Source organism: Protopterus annectens, chromosome 12.part0, assembly GCF_019279795.1.
Source record: "Protopterus annectens isolate FY-2018-M chromosome 12.part0, PAN1.0, whole genome shotgun sequence".
NCBI classification, from domain to species: domain Eukaryota; kingdom Metazoa; phylum Chordata; order Ceratodontiformes; family Protopteridae; genus Protopterus; species Protopterus annectens.
Genome location: NC_056746.1, coordinates 1317409836 through 1317431864, shown reverse-complemented (window position 1 = coordinate 1317431864; position 22029 = coordinate 1317409836). Strand labels below are relative to the sequence as shown.

The window sequence follows — 22029 nt, the reverse complement described above, 5'->3', positions numbered from 1 at the left end:
GCTGCTACTATCGGTCTGAAAGGGGGATCATAAATATCTTTATGGATTTTGGGAATGCCGAACACTGCAAGTGTAATTGGGTGTTCAACTACCAAAAAAACATAATTTTTCTGTTGTATTCCCCCTTCCAACAAGGTATCCATTAAGATGGTGTCGATTTTTTGATATGCTATATTCATCTCACATCTAGAAGCTCTTTGATAGGTACTATCATCATTTAAAATAGTTTCCATTTTGGCTGTATAATCAAGGTGAGTCATAATGACCACCCCTCCCCCTTTGTCGGGTTTCATTATTCTAATTTCTTTGTTGGCAGTCAATTCTTTCAACACTAATCTCTCTTGTTTCATAAGGTTGTCTTCTTCCCTAATTCTGTTCTTCTCCAAATATGTTCGTATAGTGTTAACAGATCATTTTTCAAACAATGCCACATCCTTATCAACAGGCGGAATAAATGTACTTTTTCTAATAAGTGTTGACGGAAAAAAAATCTTTCTGTACATTTTGCCTTTTAAAATATAATGCTAAATTTAACTGCCTAGCATATAATTTCAAACTTGTAATCAAATCCACAATGTTGTAACTAAATGCAGGTATATATGTAAAGCCCTTCGCTAATAAATCAAGATGCATTTCCTTTATTTCCAAAGCACTGAAATTATATATAGTGAAGCCTGCTTTCGTATTAGCTTCACATTTAAATTCAGCTGCATCATTGTTCAAACATAGTGCACTTAATGAAATACTGTTGTCAATCCCTTCAACACCAACTGTAGATTCAACAATGTCAGTATTACTTTCCAAAAAGCTAAAAGACATATCACCATGGTTGTTAGTCAACTGCTTCATTGTTATAACAAAAGTCTAGTCCCTGGATTATCTCCGCCTCTGGTTGTTGTTGTTGTACCATTGACCTCTCGTGTTGTAATGGTTGTTCCCTTGTTATTTGTAATGGGAACTGTTCGACTGGTTCTCCGAACCACCCCCCATTTTGTTCCTCAGGCGTTCAGATCTCCTCGGACCCAGAGATGTTACTAAAAATCCTTGGTGTTCATCATTGCATTCCCCAGAATCATGCTCGTCACCATAATCACATACATTATCCATGTTGTTGTAATTCTGTCCATTGTTGGAACCATATTTATAAACTGCCCTGTTGTTGTTAGAACCAAAATTATATGCCATGTTGTTCTTATAGTCCATGAGGTCTCTAGATAGCTTTTTGATTTTGATTTTAACATTCTTGTCGACAAACTTTTCAATGTTGACACAACATTGTATTGTTTAACATATTGAAAAAACAATAGATCACTAATAAAACTTTCATTTAAAGTTACTATTTCTTTCTCAAGATGCTCCAACTTAACTCTTGTTGTTTTTGATTATAATGTCCAAAATTTCGAAACCAGTTTTGTCGTATAAATCCACCAATTGCTTGTAAGCTGTAGAACCTTTTTCGATCCCATTCGGCACTTTGTTCAATCTGAGCCCTTTCGGTACTTGCTTCAAAGCGATGGATTTTAAAAGAAATGCGTTGTCAATTGAAGACCCCCGGAATCTGAGGCATGTCATTTCAAAAAGCTCCAACTGCTTTTTTAAAGATGGCATCGCAAAAACTCTTCCCTCCTCCTTTGAGAACGAGGAGTCAACGTCTGGAACGGGCAGCCACCGTTGAATGTCCATTCGGTTCTGATTGACCCCAGCTCCACTCTGGATACCTTCACCATTGGTAACATCACCATCTTCTTTGATGTCCAGACCCGGAACGGAATGCAATGTGAACAACTGGGCCTGCGAGTCAGTCACCGTCGCCTTTGAAGATATTCCAGCATCCACCTAGGTTTGTGTCAACAATGCCGTCAACTTCCTGATTGAAGTGGTTAACTCTTTTATAACCGCTTCCATAGAAATCGAGTGGTGCACAATAAAGCAATTGAATAAATTAAATAAACAAATAAAAAGACCAGTTCCCCAAAAAAAACGTAGTTGTAGCCGAGAATTGTAACTAATAAAACAAACTATACCCAACAGGGTAAAGACTAATAAAAATAAAAACACAAAAATCACAAACTGCACCAAACTGTTTAATGAAGAGCTGAAACTGACGGCTCCCAAATACTAAGCGTCAAAAGCCCACAAAAACAAAAACACATAATATCTAAACCCAAAAATAAATAAAAAAAATTAAAAATCCAAACCTCCCCCTACATAACACTACCTTACATTTCCCCCTACATAACACAGGGGTGCAAGCACCCCTGCACCCCCACACCCCTTCTACCTATATATACCAACTCTGAGGTCGCACTAACATAAATAACACACAAACACTACAAATGTGCAAAATCACCACTTTCAACATTTACTTATACACACACACACACCTAACAACATACAAACTTACCTGAATCTCCGTTAATAAATACCAATCGGCTGACACGTGTAGAACCCAGAAAAAATGAAGCATTAAAGGAACAGCACATTACATAACACACACCACACAACTACTAAAACTTCAAAAAACTAAGATTCAAGAAAATACAGTTTCGAAAAACTACACTTTCGACATTCTCGACTCAAAATACTGAAATACGAGATTTCAGTATTCCTAGTTTAATAAGTGGATATTAAACATGTATATATATATATATATATATATATATATACACACATACACACACACATGCGCACACACAAGTGTGATCACAAATGATGAAATTATTAACTTATGAAACCTTTCAACTTCAAACAGCATTCAGTTGTAAACAAAAATTGCAGGAGAAACGTATAGGGGGGGCAGCTCCAGATGAGAGGTGCTGCACCACCACTTCTTATATATACCAACTCTGAAGTCACACCCCCATGGGGAAAGAGGAAATCTTCAGTATATCGTTACTTCTTCTTCCTGGAAAGAGCTGACAGACCGCAGACTAGTGTCATATAAATTAGTATCAATCACTGCTGTTCTGAGAACAAGCCTAGTTATATCTTCCTTAATACAGTGTCACAGTTTTACAATTTGCTATGTCACAATTCTTTGCATGTGCAATTCTAAATACTCTATACTGAACCCATAAGTATTTTATCTATTTTTCCCTCATTCCTACATATTTTCTTATTTCTCATGCATGACCACAGTTACATATAATTTCTTAAAACATTTATACTGATACTCCACTGTAAATTTCTCAAACCATATTTACCTTTTCATATTCCATTCCATTCTATGTTGTGCAACTGATAAACAAAGGTATGGCATCTAAGTCCAAGGAAGTCAATGTTCCACTGTATTCGGCATTCATCAGACATATCATTGAGTACAATGCCCCCTTTGGTGTGCACCTAACCAGGTATATCCACCAAATGGAATGTCCACTGATGTTCCCCACTAAAAGAATATAGGACATATATAATATGTTCCATGCAGACCACTGCAAGGCCCTATTCCTGTATTCTCTCTCCTACAGGCTTTTGAGGGGAGATCTATGCCTGGCATACAGGGCATTTTCAGGCACCACTCTGATGGACATCCTGCATATCCACAAAACAAACAGCACAAGAATTATCCATTCTAAAGACTTAACCTTGCCTGTGATATAAATAGGACCTGCTGGAAAGACAGCTATGTATCCCAGAGACTACCCCGTCTATGGAACAGGCTCCCCATCCATGTGAAGCAGAGTTCCAACCTAACCCAATTCAAGTGCAACTTGGACAACTGGATGGGAGACCAGAAATTCATCCGTGGTTTGGCACCTATGTCTTTGATGCGAACAGGTAACCTGTAAATGGTTCATCTCCTAGGCCCAGGCTTACACTTATCAAGGGTATCAGAACTTGTCAGAGATTTGGGATGCATGGCTAGGCTTAAAAAGGCCCTTGTGTTTGTTAGGCTAGTAAATACTTATGAACCTATGATCCATTAAAGTATGCTGTGTACGTTCCTTAACATATATTACACATTCTTTTCCTTTGTTGCTTATTTTTCATCTACTTTTACTTGTATTTTTTTACATTAATCTCCACATGAAATCCCCAACTTCCTCTGCTTTTTAAATATTTCTTGTCTTGCTTATATTTTTTTGCTTCCCCGTCTTTTCACGTGGTTTCATGTAAAAGTAATTCTCTATTCTAGTAATATCAATGTTTTCTTTTTCTATCCCACTGCCTCTCCTTATATTCCAGAGTCTCATTTTAACCTCTTATTCAGTTATTTCTCTAACATCATAGTTTCCCATCATTCACTTTCATCCAAATGTCTTTGTTCTATGCTTTGTACTGACCGGGGGTATGTGTCGGCCTGTAAAATCTGATGTGTGTCCCAAAAATGTCCCATTTGGCCATTTGAAAAGGTGGCAACCCTATCTGTAACATCTATCCCATTTTATATTTCACTTTCTCTTTTTATTGGCGTTCATACTAGCATCTGCCTTTATCTGCACTCACTCATTTCTAACTGACACGTACCTCTTATCTTTATTGACTTACAACCCCATAGATAGATAGATATATGTCTCTCTCTCTCTCTGTATATATATATATATATATATATATATATATATATATATATATATATATTCACACACACACACACACACATATATATATATATATATATATATATATATACACACACACACACACACACACACACATATATATATATATATATATATATATATATTTATATATATATGTAGATATAGATAGATAATGATATATATAAATATATATGTGTATGCATTTTTTCTTACACATTTACTGATTTGTAGGTAAGAAGTTAGGTTTTAAGAAAAAAAAAGCATATATTATGTATATTTGTTATTTAAGTTGAATTAATTGTGAATGTATACATCTTTTTCTTAAATATGCATTAATTTGCAGATATTTAATATGGGATACCTCATTTAATATACATTGATGTTGTTGTTGTTGTGTCTTTCGGCTTTTCCCAGTTAGGGGACGCCACAGTGGAACTCCGGTCCGCTAATGATTGGCAGTGGATTTTTTACGTGCCGAGTTGCCAGCCCTGACGCACAACCTTCAACGAAGGCATGCCCATTCACACATGTCTCCACACAGAAGATGCTCTAATTGGGAATTGAACAGGACAACGTCTTAGTGTGAGGCGACAACTCTACCGCGGCACCACAACCGCAGTATGCATTGATAGTGGTGCATATTTTCATTGTCCTTAAGTAAGGTATCAGTAAGGTATAATTAGTAGCATTGCTTAGAAGATGCTCTTAATTATCTGATTATATATTATTTACCTGTCATTGTCTAAGTAAGCTAGAAAGAACACTTAAGGTGGAAAGACCTACGTCCATATTAATAAAATACAGATAATATGTATTTACATAGACCAAGTAAATAGACAAATACACAGGAAATTGGAGGGAGCCAAGAATGTGCAAGATTAACAGGATGAAAAAGCAAGACAATTTGGACAGAAAAGGATGTAGGTAAATTGCTGCAGTTTGGTTCAGCCGAGTTTGAGACAGCAGACCATGTGGTGCTACGTAGAACTGGATATAGTTAGGGAGGAATGGGGGAGCAGAAGATAGTCTGCATCAATTAGGCATGCAAGATAGGCCAAAGACAGAGAGAGATCAAGGCCAGCAAAAGAATATGGTTAACCAGGTATGAAGAAAAAGCATAAGACCGAAAGACACAGTCAGAGATTATCAGGTGATTGTAAGCAGGCAGGAAAGCATAAATTACGGTGAAGAGAGTGGCATGAGAAACAGTCACAAAAGTCTTGGTAAGAAGAGAATTAATCTAAAGTGAAAGAAGAGGAACAGTCATGTAGGAGACAGAACTACAAAGAAAAAGGAAAATAAAAACAATGTGGGAAAAGGGTAGGTGCCTGGATATAATCTATATGAAGAGCACTGGAGAGAGAAGAAGGAGGTTCAGGTATAGAACAGTGAAATGTGCAACCAGCATAGATGTTGCACTATGACACTTTAGAAATGGGGGAGGTGGTAAATAAATAATGGCATATGGCAAGAAGTAAAGGAACTGAGAAAGCTTCAGGCTACAGGTCATTAAATGCTCATTCAACGATGGGGGCAAAGGTCTTCAAAACAGATACCAGGTTGTAATGAAACCAGTCCTAAAGTTTTGACATATATATATATATATATATATATATATATATATATATATATATATATATATATATATTTATATATATATAGATATATATATATATATATATATATATATATATATCCCCCACCTAGTTTGATTAAAAACTAGTTACTTACCCTCTTAACAGAAACTTAACTTAACAGAAGCTGGACAGTATAAAACCAAGATAGGTGGGGGGCTGTGCACCCACCCCCTAACTATATATTATAACTCCAGGATCGCACTACTGTGGGGAAAAGGGAATATACACTGCCACTAATATTTTCGGTGAAATAAGATTCTGTCAAATGAGTTTTTGGTGATTTGGTCTCGGTGAAATGAAATTTGGGGAAATAAGTTTTCGGCGAAATGAAGTAGATCCATCATAAGACATGGATTTGTGTGAGGCTGAGTATAGGGCAATCCATTGAATCTAAAGACTACAAAACCAACTTACCCAGGTAATGCACTTAAAAAAGATGCTTTCTCTGATTTTATTTTCACTCCTCACCATCACTGACTGCTATCTCTAGAGATGTCAGCACCTGCATTGCTGCTTATTCTGTATTGCAAAACACTCCTTTGTATAACTTGCACTGGAAGGGCTTTTTTCTGGAAGATCCCATACATATGATGGGTAGACAGTTACCCCCATGTGCAGGTTTGCAAATGGACCAAGTAAAGAGCTGTTATACTGTGGCTTGCAGGGTGTTTGCCACTTTAAGCTCTCCAGCCTAGATACTTTCAGGAGTAAACTCATCAGGTGGGTGTTCATTGGCACTGAAGGGTGATGCCCCCACCTACCTGGTGACACATTCCTCTACTTCACACAACTACAGCAACCCAACTGCCATTTCAGCCTTGGTATACAAACTGATTCTCACCAATCCCCCATACACCTTACCCCCCCATGAAGCGATTAATAGTTGAATGCCGCCTCATTCGTCTTCCACCCAGCCAGCTGCAGTAGGTACCTGAGCTGCTAACTGGACTCCTGTTGCCTGGACGTTAGCCTCTGCAGTACAGAGCTAGCTCACTAGCATTGAAATGTCACACAAAATACAGTTAAATCAATGTTGTTTACTTGCTCTCATACCCCCTTACGTAAAAATACTCATTAGTGGTCACACAACCAGAAGTTAGTTTTCACGAAAAAAGTGCAGTTGGGTGCCATGTCTGGGAGAGAGATAAGGTAGATTTTGGGAAAGCAGTTGTTAAACACCATACACCATAATATGGAGAGATGAAATGGAGACTATACTAGTTACCATATTGATGGGTAAAGTACAGGTATCACTTGGAAGCTGGCCTGCATACTGTCTGCACCCATAATGCACTTGGATCACAATGATATAAATACGATATATTATGGAGTGGAGCTAATGGCAGAAGAGTTGGTAAGCAAACATGAGAGAATTGCATAAAATCATGTCTAGAAGGCATATCTGGGTCACCCTGAACATGAAGGGCATGGAGAATTTGGAGGGGAAACAGATAACAGATTGCATAGAACAGCTGCTCTCCTGGTATATATTAAAATACTTTTTTATAGAGAGTTTTGACCCATTGTATTGACTGCCAGAACAACTGGTGGAAAGAAAATCCACAGAAGCATTTGAAAACACATGATCAGGTAGAGAAAATGTCAAGAAGAATGGCGAAATAGGCAACGCAGTTAAATAGCAGACTTGATGGGCTTATCTTACATATTCGCAAATGTAATATCATGTTTCCCCTTCTTCTGTGTAATAATACATCTGAGGCAAAATATTCAGCAGAAAGATATCTCTTTGTTGTCCCTGTTTGACTTATTCAGAGGTATTGATTAAAAATTTGAACTCGTGACAATATTTAGATGAATGGGTGGATCAATAAGAACTATTTGTTTGAATACCAAAGTACATGGTCAAACAGCAGAAACATCTGCATTCTTTGTATTCATGCTGCGGTTTCCTCCCAGATCCCTAAGATGTGTTTTTGATAAATTTTTATTCCTCCAAATTGCTTGTTGGTAGGCATGCTGTGAGTGCGTGTGTGTGTGTTTTGTTTGTTTGCTTTTAACCAGTGACGGGCAGACATCCCATCCAGGATTACTTTCTCTGTTTTGTGGCCACTGAGTGATAGGATAGGGCCTAACTGCTCCATGACCTTGAAATGGATTAAATGGATAACTTAAAAATGGTGAATGAATGAATAGATTTTAATAACGTTGATAATATTGTTCAAAGGGTTAATACATCTGACTGCCAGTGACTGTTGTCCTATTTTGGGCCGTGAGTCTGCCAGCCAGATGTATGTATAGTCTATGACTGTAAGAAAATCACTTAACTGTATGTGTTCTCCTGTTTCAGCCATAAATCATCACTCCTTAGTTAAATAGTCTGGTTTACAAATCTTTATATAAACAGTATAAATACAGATTTAGTAATGTAGCAAAGCTAAAACAGTTATCTCAGAGTATAGTCCATCCTTTTCCTTGCTCAGTTGTTCAGAATTGCTCTTTCTGTTGTACATATGAATTGACAGTGCATGATGAGTATTGTAGTTTGTAACACCTGTAATATAGCAGGCTATCCGTTCAGTTAAGATTTTGTGCCTAAATGTTAAACTTTTAAAACATGCTTCTTAAGAGTTCTACCAGGTAGCAAACAAATCATGAAAATTCAAAACATCTTGATGCAAGTATTAAAAAAAGCATATCTTTGGTTAACTACAAACACTTATGTTGTCATTTTGTACTACTGTGCATCCTGGCAGCATTTGTATGTCTTACTAGTCTTACTGTAAGTCTTGTTGTGTCTTTACTTTGTTCACAATTATAAATGATTTAATGAAGATGATAAATTGCAGAAGGCAGCTTGAGTCTTTTATGTCATTTTCATTGCTGCATGTAAATTAGACAGCAGTGATGCCAACGCAGAGCATAACTCCTCCTTTACTGGGAAAATGTTGACTTCATTTTCATATTTATTGCAGCTATATCATTCTTCAGCGTGGTTTGGTACTACCACCACAATTGCCTTGACATGTGATTTTCTAAAGTTGTTTTTAAGTTACTGACAGACCTTTTTTTTTCTCTTTCTCTCCCAATATAAAAGGAAAATGGAAAGAAAGATTCACATCCAGAGTTTCCACAGGTGCCAGGTGACACCCTGTTGCCATGGCGTCAACAGCAGAGCTCCAGTGGATTGAGACGGCAAAAGAGAGATTGGGTTATTCCACCTGTCAATGTGCCAGAAAATTCCAGAGGCCCATTTCCCCTTTTTCTGGTTCTGGTAAGTGATAATAATTCTTACTAAAGGAAATACAATCACCAGGCCTCTCATTTTGCCATACCAATCCAGAAACTAGCTTAATTTTCTGCTTTTTGTTTGATCATATATTTTAGTACTTTTTAATTCAAGTTCACATTATAGAACTAAAAAAAAAAACTTTCTTCCATGCACCTTACATGTTTAACTCATAAGATTAAATATGACAGGGATGCATTAGCAAATGATTATGAATCAGGACAAAAATATAATATGCTATATCTTTGTCATTATGTTTAGTTTGCATACATGGCAAACAATAATTTTCTAGTTTATAAATACATTACAAGTATACAGTACAGTGTAGCATAAGCTATTAAAGTTTAATATTATGTATAGCCTCGTGTCATTGCACACAATTTTTAACAACTGTAGCATGAAGACCTAAACCCCTGTTTCTTTGCTGACTATGTATAAAAACAGAGTATCACAGGATTGAAAAACCAGAGACAGTACATTAGCATTTTAAGTTAACAGATGAAAGTGTTTTTCATGCAGAGATTAAAAGCTTCAGCTGCCTTTTTGTCAGGAGATAAAAACGTAATATTTGTTGTCAAGAAATGCTGTGTACTGCACAAGGCAAAGCAAATCAGAACAAGTTTATGGATTCTAATCGTCATTTTTCATCCAAAACCTCTAGTGCTTTTTGACAACTGTTCAGCCAAGTATCTCTTCAACTATTACAGCCTGCGACTGGTGTTTTAAAAACAATGAATTCTGATGTCACATTCTACGTGTTCTGCCTAAATCCATTAAAGTGCACCTGACTGTATATTTCAGGAAATTAAGTATCAGAAGAAGCTGATAATACTTTTTCAGCATCATATGATATTGTTATGCTCTGCAGCATACCAGAATGCACCGTTAAAACTAAAAAAAAAAAAAAAAGAGATGAGATGTAGCAAATAATCTTTGATTTTGTTTATAAAGGGTTTTTCTAGTATCTCTTTGGATTGAGTAGTCTTTTATAGGCTTTTTTCACCTCTGTGTATGTAATTTATCTTTTTACATGTCTTAGGCATATCAAGTAGAATCTATTGTTCTTGCTTTGTGCTACAAAGATATTGCTCACTGATTTTGTACCATGCTGAATTCTTATATAAGGTGCTAAGTTTGTATGTGTGTGTGTGTGTGCACGCATGTGTGCGTGCGTGTGTGCGTGTGCGTGCGTGTGTGTGTGCGTGTGTGCATGCATGTGTGTGTGTGTGTACGTGGTGACTTACACTGAGAGCAAGTTCTTTGGAATTGGGCCCATTGATTTTGAATTATGACTTTGCCAAAACAAGGTTTTTGAGTTCTTCTTCTGGCTTTTCCCGATTAGGGGTCGCCACAGCGGATCACCTGTCCTCTCATGATTGGCAGTGGAGTTTTACGGTGTTGAGTTGCCAGCCTGGCGTCCAACCTTCCACAGAAGGCACACATGCATGCACTCACACCTAGGGCCAAATTAGAGTGTTCAATCCACCTACAGCATGTCTTTGGGATGTGGGAGGAAACCGGAGCACCTGTAGGAAACCCACTCGACCACAGGGAGTACATGCAGACTCCACACAGAAGGTACGCAGGCGAGGGTTGAACTGGAGAGCCTCTTGCTGTGAGGCGGCAACATTAACCACTGCACCACTGTGGCCACCCAAAACAAGGTTGTTTGAGTACTGATGAAAATATCACTTTGCCTGATAGAAGCAATATAATGTCTAATTTTCTTGAAACTGCAACTTTTTTTATAAAAATATAATAATGTTGGAGAGCATTGTATTATAAAACAAAGTCTGGAGAATATATCCTATTTGAGGGTTCTAAGTGGCTGATCCGCTAAAAAAATGTGTCCTTTTAATATGTTTCCATTAGTGCTGTTCTACTTTTGCATGTCTGTACTTCTGGGGATGTCATTTTACAAATAATGCTCCTTAGACTTTAATGAATCCAATATGACATTCTTGAATTAGACAAAGTTCTAGGTTTTTACTTGAAATATTTGTTTTCCTACAGTTGCTGTGTCTGAAGCACAGAAGTATGGCTCACTATGCAAATTGCAAAAGTTCAAATGGATAAAGGTGGTTATATTCCTGCTAGTTGTAACAAATGAGGAAACTGGGTAATGAGTTATTTAAGCAGTAAGAGTGTATCCATCATGAACATTTTTATACATACTTAGAGTGACTGTTAAACAAAGTGAACAAAAGAAAGACTCATAAACATGGCCCACAATTACATAGGGCTGGTACATACTCCAATCATATGTCAGTGCTACACATAGTAAATAGACTACCACCAGGAGTAATGCTATACATCACGGCTTACCTGGAGTCATCCAGGTACCCAGCAGTATACAAGTAATGATGTACAGTTTGGTTCACAATGCACAAATGTGGGAATCACAGAGCATAATATAGAATATTTTTGTAGGAATATGGACCCCACATAACCAGCTCAGTGCTGAAATTCTCACAAATGGTAATACTGCTGTTCAGCACAATATAGCTGAGCAATACAGTCATATATATGTGCATATATATGTGTACATATATATATATATATATATATATATATATATATATATATATATATATATATATGTCACTGCACAGAACATTTATTTTAAAATGATGATGCTCAGGAACATGCTGCAGTGGAGTGCAGTGTACACAAACACACTACTACAACCACAATCAGCCATGACCCCCCACACCATGACAGCAATGCTCACCAGCCAATAGGAAGGTATCCCACAGCAGTTTCTTCATTATAGTATTATGCAAATTAAGCCCAATCTGCAGTCATGACTAGGAAGGCTGACACTTTTATGACTCATCCTTTGGTCATGTATGAGGTGCAGTGGCCAAAGGGAATAGTGGTTGAAGCAATGTCCATTACAGCACATTTAGAGTAATACGACACACAGTACTGTATATAATCATTGTAGTAATTGCATCATTGACTACAGCAAGTGTCAATGGTCAGACCATCATACAGGGATGTAGCATGCTGTGCTGTCTTGTAGCCCCCCCCCCCTCCACTCCACAAGAAAGAAATATATTTCTGGTGGCTGGAAAATAAAAGTACAGTACACCTACGGTGCATTCTGACAGTGGCAGTGAAAGACACTGGAATGACACTAATCTACCCACAATGGCAAAATTGTTGTTGATTCAAACACTGGGAATAGGAATCCAGGGACAGCTACTAAACTAGTCACTATTTTCATATTTATTCCTTTCTGATTTGCAGGAGGAATCTGTCAGTGTATCCAGAAACATATCATCTTCCACCATTGCTTTACAGTTCATACACTGACCTTAGTGGTGATGGTAACCACTAGGCTAGAGAATATACCAGCTCTGCTCACATATGTCTGCTTGGCAACAACATCATGTTGGCATTGTGTATGTCAACACTGGATAAACAACAGTATTTATTACATGTCACTAGTGAAACTGACAGGATATATTCATCTGTTAACCTGTACGGCAATTTTAGTGTCCCGATAAGATTAACAAATACATTTATGTGAGATGGAAGCAGAAAATGTTCATAACAGATGGCAAGTGTACTGTATATATCCTTCGAAAACATGTCCATGAACAGCCACTCCATTAATGTAGAACTGAAGCTAACAACCTGTCCTTGAAATGTATGACAACACTCATTTCAGATGCACTTTGGATGATTAGAACAAAGCCTGCTACAGAATGGTTCATTGAATGTAGTTTCTTATATCTGTGTTTAATTGTTTTTTTTCTTCTTTATTTTTTAATTTATTGAAAATAGATTCTTCTAAAATTTAGAAGACAGTGCATATATGTGCAATTCGATGGAAGAACTGTAAGAGTAATATTACAATTCTGGTGCAAATCTCTGAAGTAAGCACTTATTTTTTATAAGTATCTTTTCCTGATCTCATTAATATAACCCCCTTCCATCACCCTGCTCTACCTCCTTATGCAGTGAGCTATAACCTGTTACCTACCACTGTCACATGAGGATAGAGAGTGCATCAGGAAAATCCTTTCATACATCAGTTTTGACCCAGCCTCCTAGTATTTTCAGCTTTGCTGTTTGAATGAACATGGGGCTGTTTGGTACATCGGTGCAGAAATCTAAGGCTATAAGGAGCTAATGAGCTTCATCCTGTAGTGACAGCTATAACTCTGTAGGCCCACATTTGCCTGCTGGGTTAACTCTCAGCAAGTCACATTACCAGGGAGTATTCCTGGGCCACCTATGGAAAGAGGCCATTTTGCGTAGTGAATGTACCTGGCTAGCAAATGAATAAAGTAAAAAAGAGAGAAAGAACACACACAAACAAAATGGGCACCACTAATGGCATATTGATGCAGGACGTAGGTGCAGACACTGGGCTAACGTGTTGAGTAGCAGAGCAATAACTAGGGTGGAGAGAATAGATACTGCTCAAGGTGCAAGCTTTTGGAGGAGGCACAATCAGCAGTTAATGCTGGAGTGCAAGTGCAATACTGGCATTCATTTAAGCAGGCACATGCTATATTACAGCTTCTTAAATTAATGACAATATTGCATTCATGGTAGGATTTAGCAGCTCAGCTGCTGTTAGTAACTGTAGCAAGGAGCTTGTTACAGTTGTGTCCAGAGTGGAAGACTTTATTTATTTAATTATTTGTGGTGCACAGGTTGCATTGTCTCATCTACCTTCTGTGCAGAGTCTGCATGTCCTCCCTGTGTCCATGTGGGTTTCCTCCAGGGGCTCTGGTTTCCTCCCACGTTACAAAGACATGCACCTGGAGCATTTCTCCCAGGGCCTCCTCTGAAAATTGGCTTTGTTCCAAGTCAGACTTTCCCGATAAACAAATGTTAAATAAAATAAATGAATTTATTTATTTATTGTTGGGTGCAGCAGACTGGGGAGCTACTCAAGGTACCCGATGACCTAGCTACACCTCAGCAAGGAGCCTGCATGGAGTGTGCACATGGATGCCAATAATCACATGCAGGCTTAAGATGTAGCCAACACCAGGCTAAAGCATCTACACATCTTACTTTGTCATCAAAGTGGCAAAAGGTCTCTAACATGATCATTTGTCTTCCTCTGCCTGAGAGAACAGACAAAAAGATGCTTATCCTGGCCATTTTTATTTATTTAGTTATTCAACTTCTTTCTTTTTTGTCATAGAACTCTTATCTCAGTGGGTCAGTTTTAGTCTCGGGATTTTAATGCCTGTAACCCTGATTGCTAACATTGTATTTGGAAAGAAAATGTTTTCATCAGAGGCCTGGCTGAGTTAAGTGCATTGTTCCCATCATCCCCAAAGTGTACAGTTTTTCCCAGCCTTCCTATCTGTTTAGGAGTTAGAATCCTTAAAGAAAAAAACAGAAAGCAATAAAGAGAGAGAGGGGGGAGAGAACAATAAAGAGTTTAAATATCAGAGAAGAATTAATAAAGTCAAGGAGGAGTGCATTTATGAAGAGAAAATTTACATAAACCAAGCAGTGTTGCCAAATATATACGTTAGATGATTAAAAAATGATGCAAGAATTTTAGCTGATGGTAAGCAAGTGACTTAGAAATAAAGTAGCCTTAGTGAGGTGCACTGATTGACAAGTTAGAAAGACTTTAGTTAGAAAATTGTATAAACTATCTGATCATAACATTTATCCTTTAAGTAGGACCATGTATATATTAGTTGACCTTACCAAGTAATCTTTAGGCAGGGCCTTGTATGGACTGGACTGTCTAACAAATTGTCTGTCTAGCTATTTACATAAATATACAAACATTGACCTCAGTGGTTCAGTGAGAAACATGCCTTTGACACAAAGTAGTTCAGAAAGCAATGGTTTCTGGACTCGCATCAGTTGTTTGAAACCATGTTCTACTATTTACAATGTGCTGTAACTTAAGGAAGGTGCTACCCCTTTTATGAGACATTAAAATGAGGTCTCATCTACCTAAGCTGGTAGGCGACCAAGTCATAAAAGATCTGTTATCACTTAATGAAAAAGTAGCTTTTTATTTGTTTATGCATTTAATATTTTTCTGTGTAGCCATGATCACATAAATTTATACTCTTAATAATTACTTTTTTTACCCAATCAAATAAAAAAGTAAGGAATTCCCTAGTGTGCTGTGCTAGGTAAATTATATCTGCTGAATGCAAATACCAACTCTGCCATCTTTTTATAATAGAATATAAATAGTGGGACAAGCTAAACCAACAAATATAAGTAAAATGAATGTATGGATATACAACTAATTCTGGGTTTATTTTATTTCCACTCCCATAATATGTAATATATGACTTTGAAATTCGGCTTCGATTAACTGCTAACAGAACATCACTTTTGCTGAATGGTCATTGGGCAATCAGAATGTAAAATATCGGAGTGCACTTATTTTTTATTGTGTTCACCAAATTGTCACCTAATTGATGTTGTTATCTACAGGTCTTTTGTGTACTCTGCATTGTTCAACGTACCTTTCTATTATAGCACTTTATTCAAATGTTAATAATGCTGGCAAGTAAAAAGCACATTAAATTTAATAACATCAAGTGAAGAAGATATTGCAGTGTTTCATTTGTAGAAGATAAAACCTTATGACACCATTTGTTAAATATTATTCTGCTACATTTTTATAATTTCTGTCTGGTCATAATGGATCGAGAAGTTCAACATATAATTTGTAGAAACACATTTTTTCAAAGAGCAGTATATATTTGGCTTGTATCAGGCTTTTTACAGCTTGGATTTTTAAAATGGTAATGTCTATAAAGTTAGCAAATTATATTTTCCAGTAATCCCAGTAGCTGTAGTCTTTCTGTTGGCTGAATATTTTTTTTAATCATTAGTGTGCTATTGCTCTGTGTCTGAGTGAAAATAAAAAAAAAAAAAAACTCTAGTAATATTTGCATTCCTACAACAAATGCAAACAGATGTGATATGGATATGACATCCTCCAAGATATATATATATATATATATATATATATATATATATATATATATATATATATATATATATACAAATTAAAAAAATGATTTTCAGTGTTTAGCAGTCAAGCTCCAGAAATCGGGAGTGCACTTAGTTGGTGTTTTACAACTGTTAAGATTCAAGCATATGTGTTTTAATTTTCTCCCCATACAAATGAACATGTCATGCATGCAATATTTGTTAAAGCATTTATCTCATATATTTGCAGGAGTACTAAACAGCTCACACTTATTCAAATAAGTCTAATTAATTGATACTAAGTCCAATCTCAGCTTGTGGAAAATGTGAATTCATTTAGTCACAGTTACCTGAATTTATAACAGAAATGGAGGGGATATGTGTTTTATTTTCAGGAAATGTGATAAATCAAAATGACACTTGAATAACTGCAGGGAATAAACCAATGAGCATGGACTTTTGCTTTAGGCTGTATGTTTTCTCAACTGATTATATATGGTGATATGAGATTAATGTTAAGAACATGATGGGAAAAGACACTGTGTGTGTATGCATGCGCACACATGTGTGATGATTAACAGTGCTAGAATAACTAAAAACAAATTACTCCATAACACTGCTATGCAACAATGGGAAAGTTGACGACATATGTGCTGTGTATGCCAATTTAAGATTTACTTCTCTTATCAGTAAGCTATTTTCACTGTACCTGCATTATCAAAAGTTATTTACACTTTACTTACATCATCAGTTAAGGAGAACTTATGTTCTCAAAGGGTATTGTTAATGTATAATTCCCCTCTACATACTGCTAACACTTACTACAACAGCTACCAAAACAGTAACTTAAATAACACATAACAACTAATAAAAAGTATTTACAAATGCATTCAAGCACATTTACTCTGTGACCTCAGCTAACTCTTAAATATAAAACTAAGCTCTGATATAAAAAGGGAGTACAGCCCCTAACCTCATCATACAGAACATCATAAATCATTTCAACAGTTTAGGCTATAAATCATTGTAGGATAAATCCGCTCATCCTGTTACCCTTGTATACATTGCTGAGGTTGAACTTGACTGGATATCTTATACTTCAAGTATTTATTACTCTGCTAGGCCTGACACTGCCGTCTGCAGTGTGAAACTGCAATGACAAGGAAGAAGAAAAGAGTGGAGAAAACGTACACTTTAAAGGTTTCTTTGTTCATTCACTGAGTCACTATATAAGGTCTATATCATTTAAACGAAAGTTCAAAATGTCGAGCACTATAAATAGCGAAAATGACAATAATCTAATCCTTTATTCTGGGGGGCTGCACCCCCCACCCCACACCACCCCTGCTAATTATATATACCAACTCCGAGATCACACTATGGTGAGGAAAGGGCACATTTCCCAGTCTTCACTGTACTGCAATCTCACAAAACAGACATCGATTATCGGCATTTTGACTGTTTACAGCAATCGACATTTTTTATTTTTATTTAAATGATATAGACCCACTATATATCAGATGAAGGCTGGCCTTGGCAACAGCAGGTCCCAAAATGGACCCTTTTGATAGGGTCCTTCAACCCATCTACCACTCCACCTCCACCCAACCCGATGTCCATCCTGTGGTATCCTGGACATCAGAATATTTCAATAAAAAAATCACGAATGTATGTTATTAATGTTTATTCAAAACAAAACCATTATTTATTACCTTATATAAAATAAAAAAAACATAGCACTAAGCATACCAAGCTACTCTGAAGTTAAACTGAAACATGAAATCTGGTAAAATCGTTTGACTCATAGCAGGCTACAGTTCTTGTCTCCATGCCCAGTGGGCTGGGGATACCAAGAACTCAAAAAAATTGAGTCAGTAGGGATGTGCTTAATGATTTTGGGGAGATAGCCAGGTCAAACAATTATGGAAAAATTCCAGACTCAGTTAAGCATTCATATCACAGTACCCGTTTCCTCCTTTGTGGATTTAAAATCACCTCCTGCACCTTTTCTGAAGTGTTCAAGTCTCATCCCCAGCTAATTCTCATACCTTGCTGCAGTCATAAAACTGCTTTACTTCCTCAGAATGTATAGTAATAATAATAATAATAATAATAATAATTCATCATCTCAGCGCTCTCCTTAGAAGCAGCAGTGTTCACACACTTCCACACTTAAAACTATTTCTGAAAGTTTATTTTTATTTACATAATTATTTGTTAAACTAGATAAGTGGACTAATGCAGCCATAGCTCAGGCTGCAAAGACAGTGGTAAGGATTATATGCAGAGAAACATTACGATAGCCAGTAAGCAGCATGGCTTTACAGTTGAGTGGAAATCAGAATGTCTGGAGGAAACTCCTATGGATTAGGTTCATAGGTTCATACTAGGCTATCTGCCCAAGGGCATTTATTAGGGGTCTCTGGGTGATGAATCTGTCCCTCCAGCACGTTCTATTAATAACCATGTCAGGTTTAAGTCTCCCCCTTGTGGTTCTGGGTTCTCTAGATTTTTTTTTTTTGGAAGCATATTCATTCAGTCGGGCAGCATAAGACATATTTTTGAGACCCTTTATCTTTTTTGAGGAACTTTTTGGGGCCTTTCCAGCTGTGCTGCAGGTGTCGGTCAGATATATCGAATGGGGCATTTGCAGTCAGTCATAGTCTTATGATCTAGATGTGAATCCTTCATGATCAGGTGGGCAAATGTAGAGAAGGTTTTACTACTTTTTTAGCAACATGAGTGTCAAAAAAAAGCTACTGTCAAACCTGGGTCCCAGATCCTGATGACTTCTTCTGTGTGCTCAGGATTGCACCTATATGGTAGCTAGGGGTGGTATGACTATGCATTTCTTGACATTTAACTTTAGGCCATGGCTCTGGCACCAGTTATCCATTTCTGTGGAGGGCCTTCTGAAGGATATTGTCAGATGTGAAGTGGACCCAGGACTGAGCCCTGTGGGACACCACTTGTGACAGGCTTTGAGTCTGACATGGCTCCAGCAGCTCTCCTGACTCTGTGGGTTCTGTCCTTAGCCAGTTTGCAACACCCATCTTGTGTGATGTATTTTTACATTCAAGCTGATGAGTTCGATGATACCTGCCTTTGACAAAGCCAAACTGGGTGGATCCAAAGTCTGCAAGTTCCTATGTCTTTATTTATAGTTGTTCCATTATGATCCTCTCCATGGCTTTGCAGATAAAGGGCAAGCAGATGTTTGGGGGGGCAAATCCTCTGTATAGATATCTCCTCCTTTTGGGGTTTGGTTTGCACTGAACCTGTCAGTCAGCATGTTGTGTATGTGTGTAGTGTAGGTTCAGTAATCTCATATTGAACTGAACTAATTCTGAGCTGGGGAGTTTCCTAACTTAAAGAAGCTGCTAAAGGCCTTATGATTTGATTTTCTTGTCTTTTTGCAAAATTTCTTTCAATTCTCTTTTGCCTTTTTTTTTGATTTTTCTTAGTTTTACTTTATAATGATCTTCTTGGTGTTGTCCGTATTTTGGGGCGGGGAACATGATGAAGAGTGAAACCTGATAGTGCTGGGGGGCTCTCAGGAGCCTTGTTTGAGGCAGGTTTTCTGTCACAGCACAGACATCGATGTTCTCCATACTGAGAAAGGGGCCCATCTTGAGATTGAGACTTGATGAGATTGAGCAGCAGCAGCATTATACTTTTTTTTTTTTACTTTTTGTGTGTTTAGTACACTGATTTTGTTGTTTATGTGTTGTTTTGTGTGTGTATTTGGTTTGCAGTGCTTTTGGGTCTGCTTTTTGGAGGCCCTGCTGTTTAGGTAAATTTTACGAAGATAAAGCTATTTGGAACAAGTGCTGCACTTTTAGTGTATGTGTAAACTGTTTAGGTTCCTAACAGAGCAGTTCTAAGGAAAAAAAAAAAGAAACAACTTTGAGCAGAAAGAGTTTAACCTTGAGCAAAATGGCCTCAAAACTTTCAAACAGTTCAGGAACAGCAAGCCTGTAACTGAACAGAGAAGAATACACAAAACACACATAAGTTCTGCTCTCTGCATCTCACTCCCCCTAAATCTCCTTCAAAATCCAGCATAGACATTTTCTACCTTTGAGTTTCTATTTGTCTGCCCCCGCCATACATTTTGTAAGTGACTCTGAAACTATGGTTTCCTTGTAGTGTCCCTGTGAGTCAAACTGTTTCTGGAACTACTTTTCTGTTTTAGCCATGTGAAAATATTTTAATATCTACCTCTCTCTCTCTTGAATCAACATACATACCCTGTGGTTCACTTCTCCTGGATTAGTTTGATCCTATCCGTATCTGCAGCGAGTGTTTCACTGCAATACTATTGATCTCATAGCATCTTGTCATAAGTCATGTGATTAGAAGTTACCTCACATCACAGTATCTGTTAATTTTTCGTGCTTACAGGTACTTGTTTTTATATTTCCTGAGGCTGACTATTCCACATTTATTTTTTTATAATCATATTCATTAAGAGCCAGTTGTGCACCCCATATCAGCAAGAGAACATATGACCACTTTCAGTCTTCATATTAAACATGGCCTTACTATCTTCTGCATTAGTAACTTTAGTGGTATCCAAAATGAGTATTCGACAGCAGCAGCCACTGTGAGAAAATGAACAGCTAACACTGTGAGAGATACTAGTGTCACAAAGTTGGAGTATTAATGATATTATAGTCGCTACTAGTGCAATGAATAATGGGAAATGTAGTCTGTTTCTCTAAAGAGATTTGTAGCTACCCCAGAAGTAAGGTAGGTAGGAAAATGACCTGCACTTTGCTATAGTGTATCTTATACTTTTCTTGTGGGTCACATAAGATATAGTGCTCCTGCCACAACCCAGTGCTGGGCCCCCTATTGGAGTAGGGCCCTACTGGGCTAATAGGTCCAATTGGCCTAAGGTCAGCCCTGTCTCAGATTTACCATTTATGATTAAGGAATTGTAGATGTACAGGAGGGCCTAACTCTAAACAAGTTTTGTAATGATTTATGTTGCTCTTGTTTTGGATATGAGCAGTAATGTCCTAGAGTTAACGATGCTGGATGCTGTGCATTTTGCATGGAAGTAGTTTAGTTTCAAGGAGCTCGGGAAGCCAGTTTTGCAAAAGATATTAAACGTAAAAAAAGTATATCTACTCACTACAAAAGTCATAGAATAATCCATTATAATGCACTGTCATGTTCAGAAGCATCTTTGCTTTTCAACTAATTTATTTCTTATTGTGTCCCTCATCTTAGAATTGCAAGGGAATTTGCAAAAAATTAAGATTATAGTGTGTTATTTATTTATTTTGTTTTTGCTTTTACTTAGTTTTTTCTATAACCCCACCCATAAAATGATGTCATGGTAGGTGCTAGACTGTAATTTACATATGGCTGCAAAGCTTTGAGGGTAAGGAGAAATTTTACATATTTAGAGAAAGAGATAGTTCTTTATATTGTAGTTTGACTACTACATAATCATGAGTTAATTGTCAATGTTAAGTATTCCATCTGTAAGAACTAGTTGATAACTTTTCTTTCTAGACCTTATCAACAAAATAAAATGCAAAAGCAGCATTCTTTTTGTATCAACAACTGTATAATTTTGTATTGTTTATGGTAAGGAGATTAAAGCCAAGTCCAAAGGTTTGTTACTTGCCCTTTTTTCAGATCATGA

General features: G+C 37.1%; 1 protein-coding gene across 1 annotated transcript in view; it reads left to right on the top strand.

Moving 5' to 3' along the window:
• CDH4 (cadherin 4) overlaps positions 1-22029 on the top strand; it is a 2239932-nt gene that overhangs the window by 368824 nt on the left and 1849079 nt on the right. The window contains exon 2 of the mRNA XM_044090376.1: positions 9234-9410. Coding sequence (XP_043946311.1) covers positions 9234-9410 — 177 coding nt within the window. The remainder of the gene's footprint in view (positions 1-9233; positions 9411-22029) is intronic.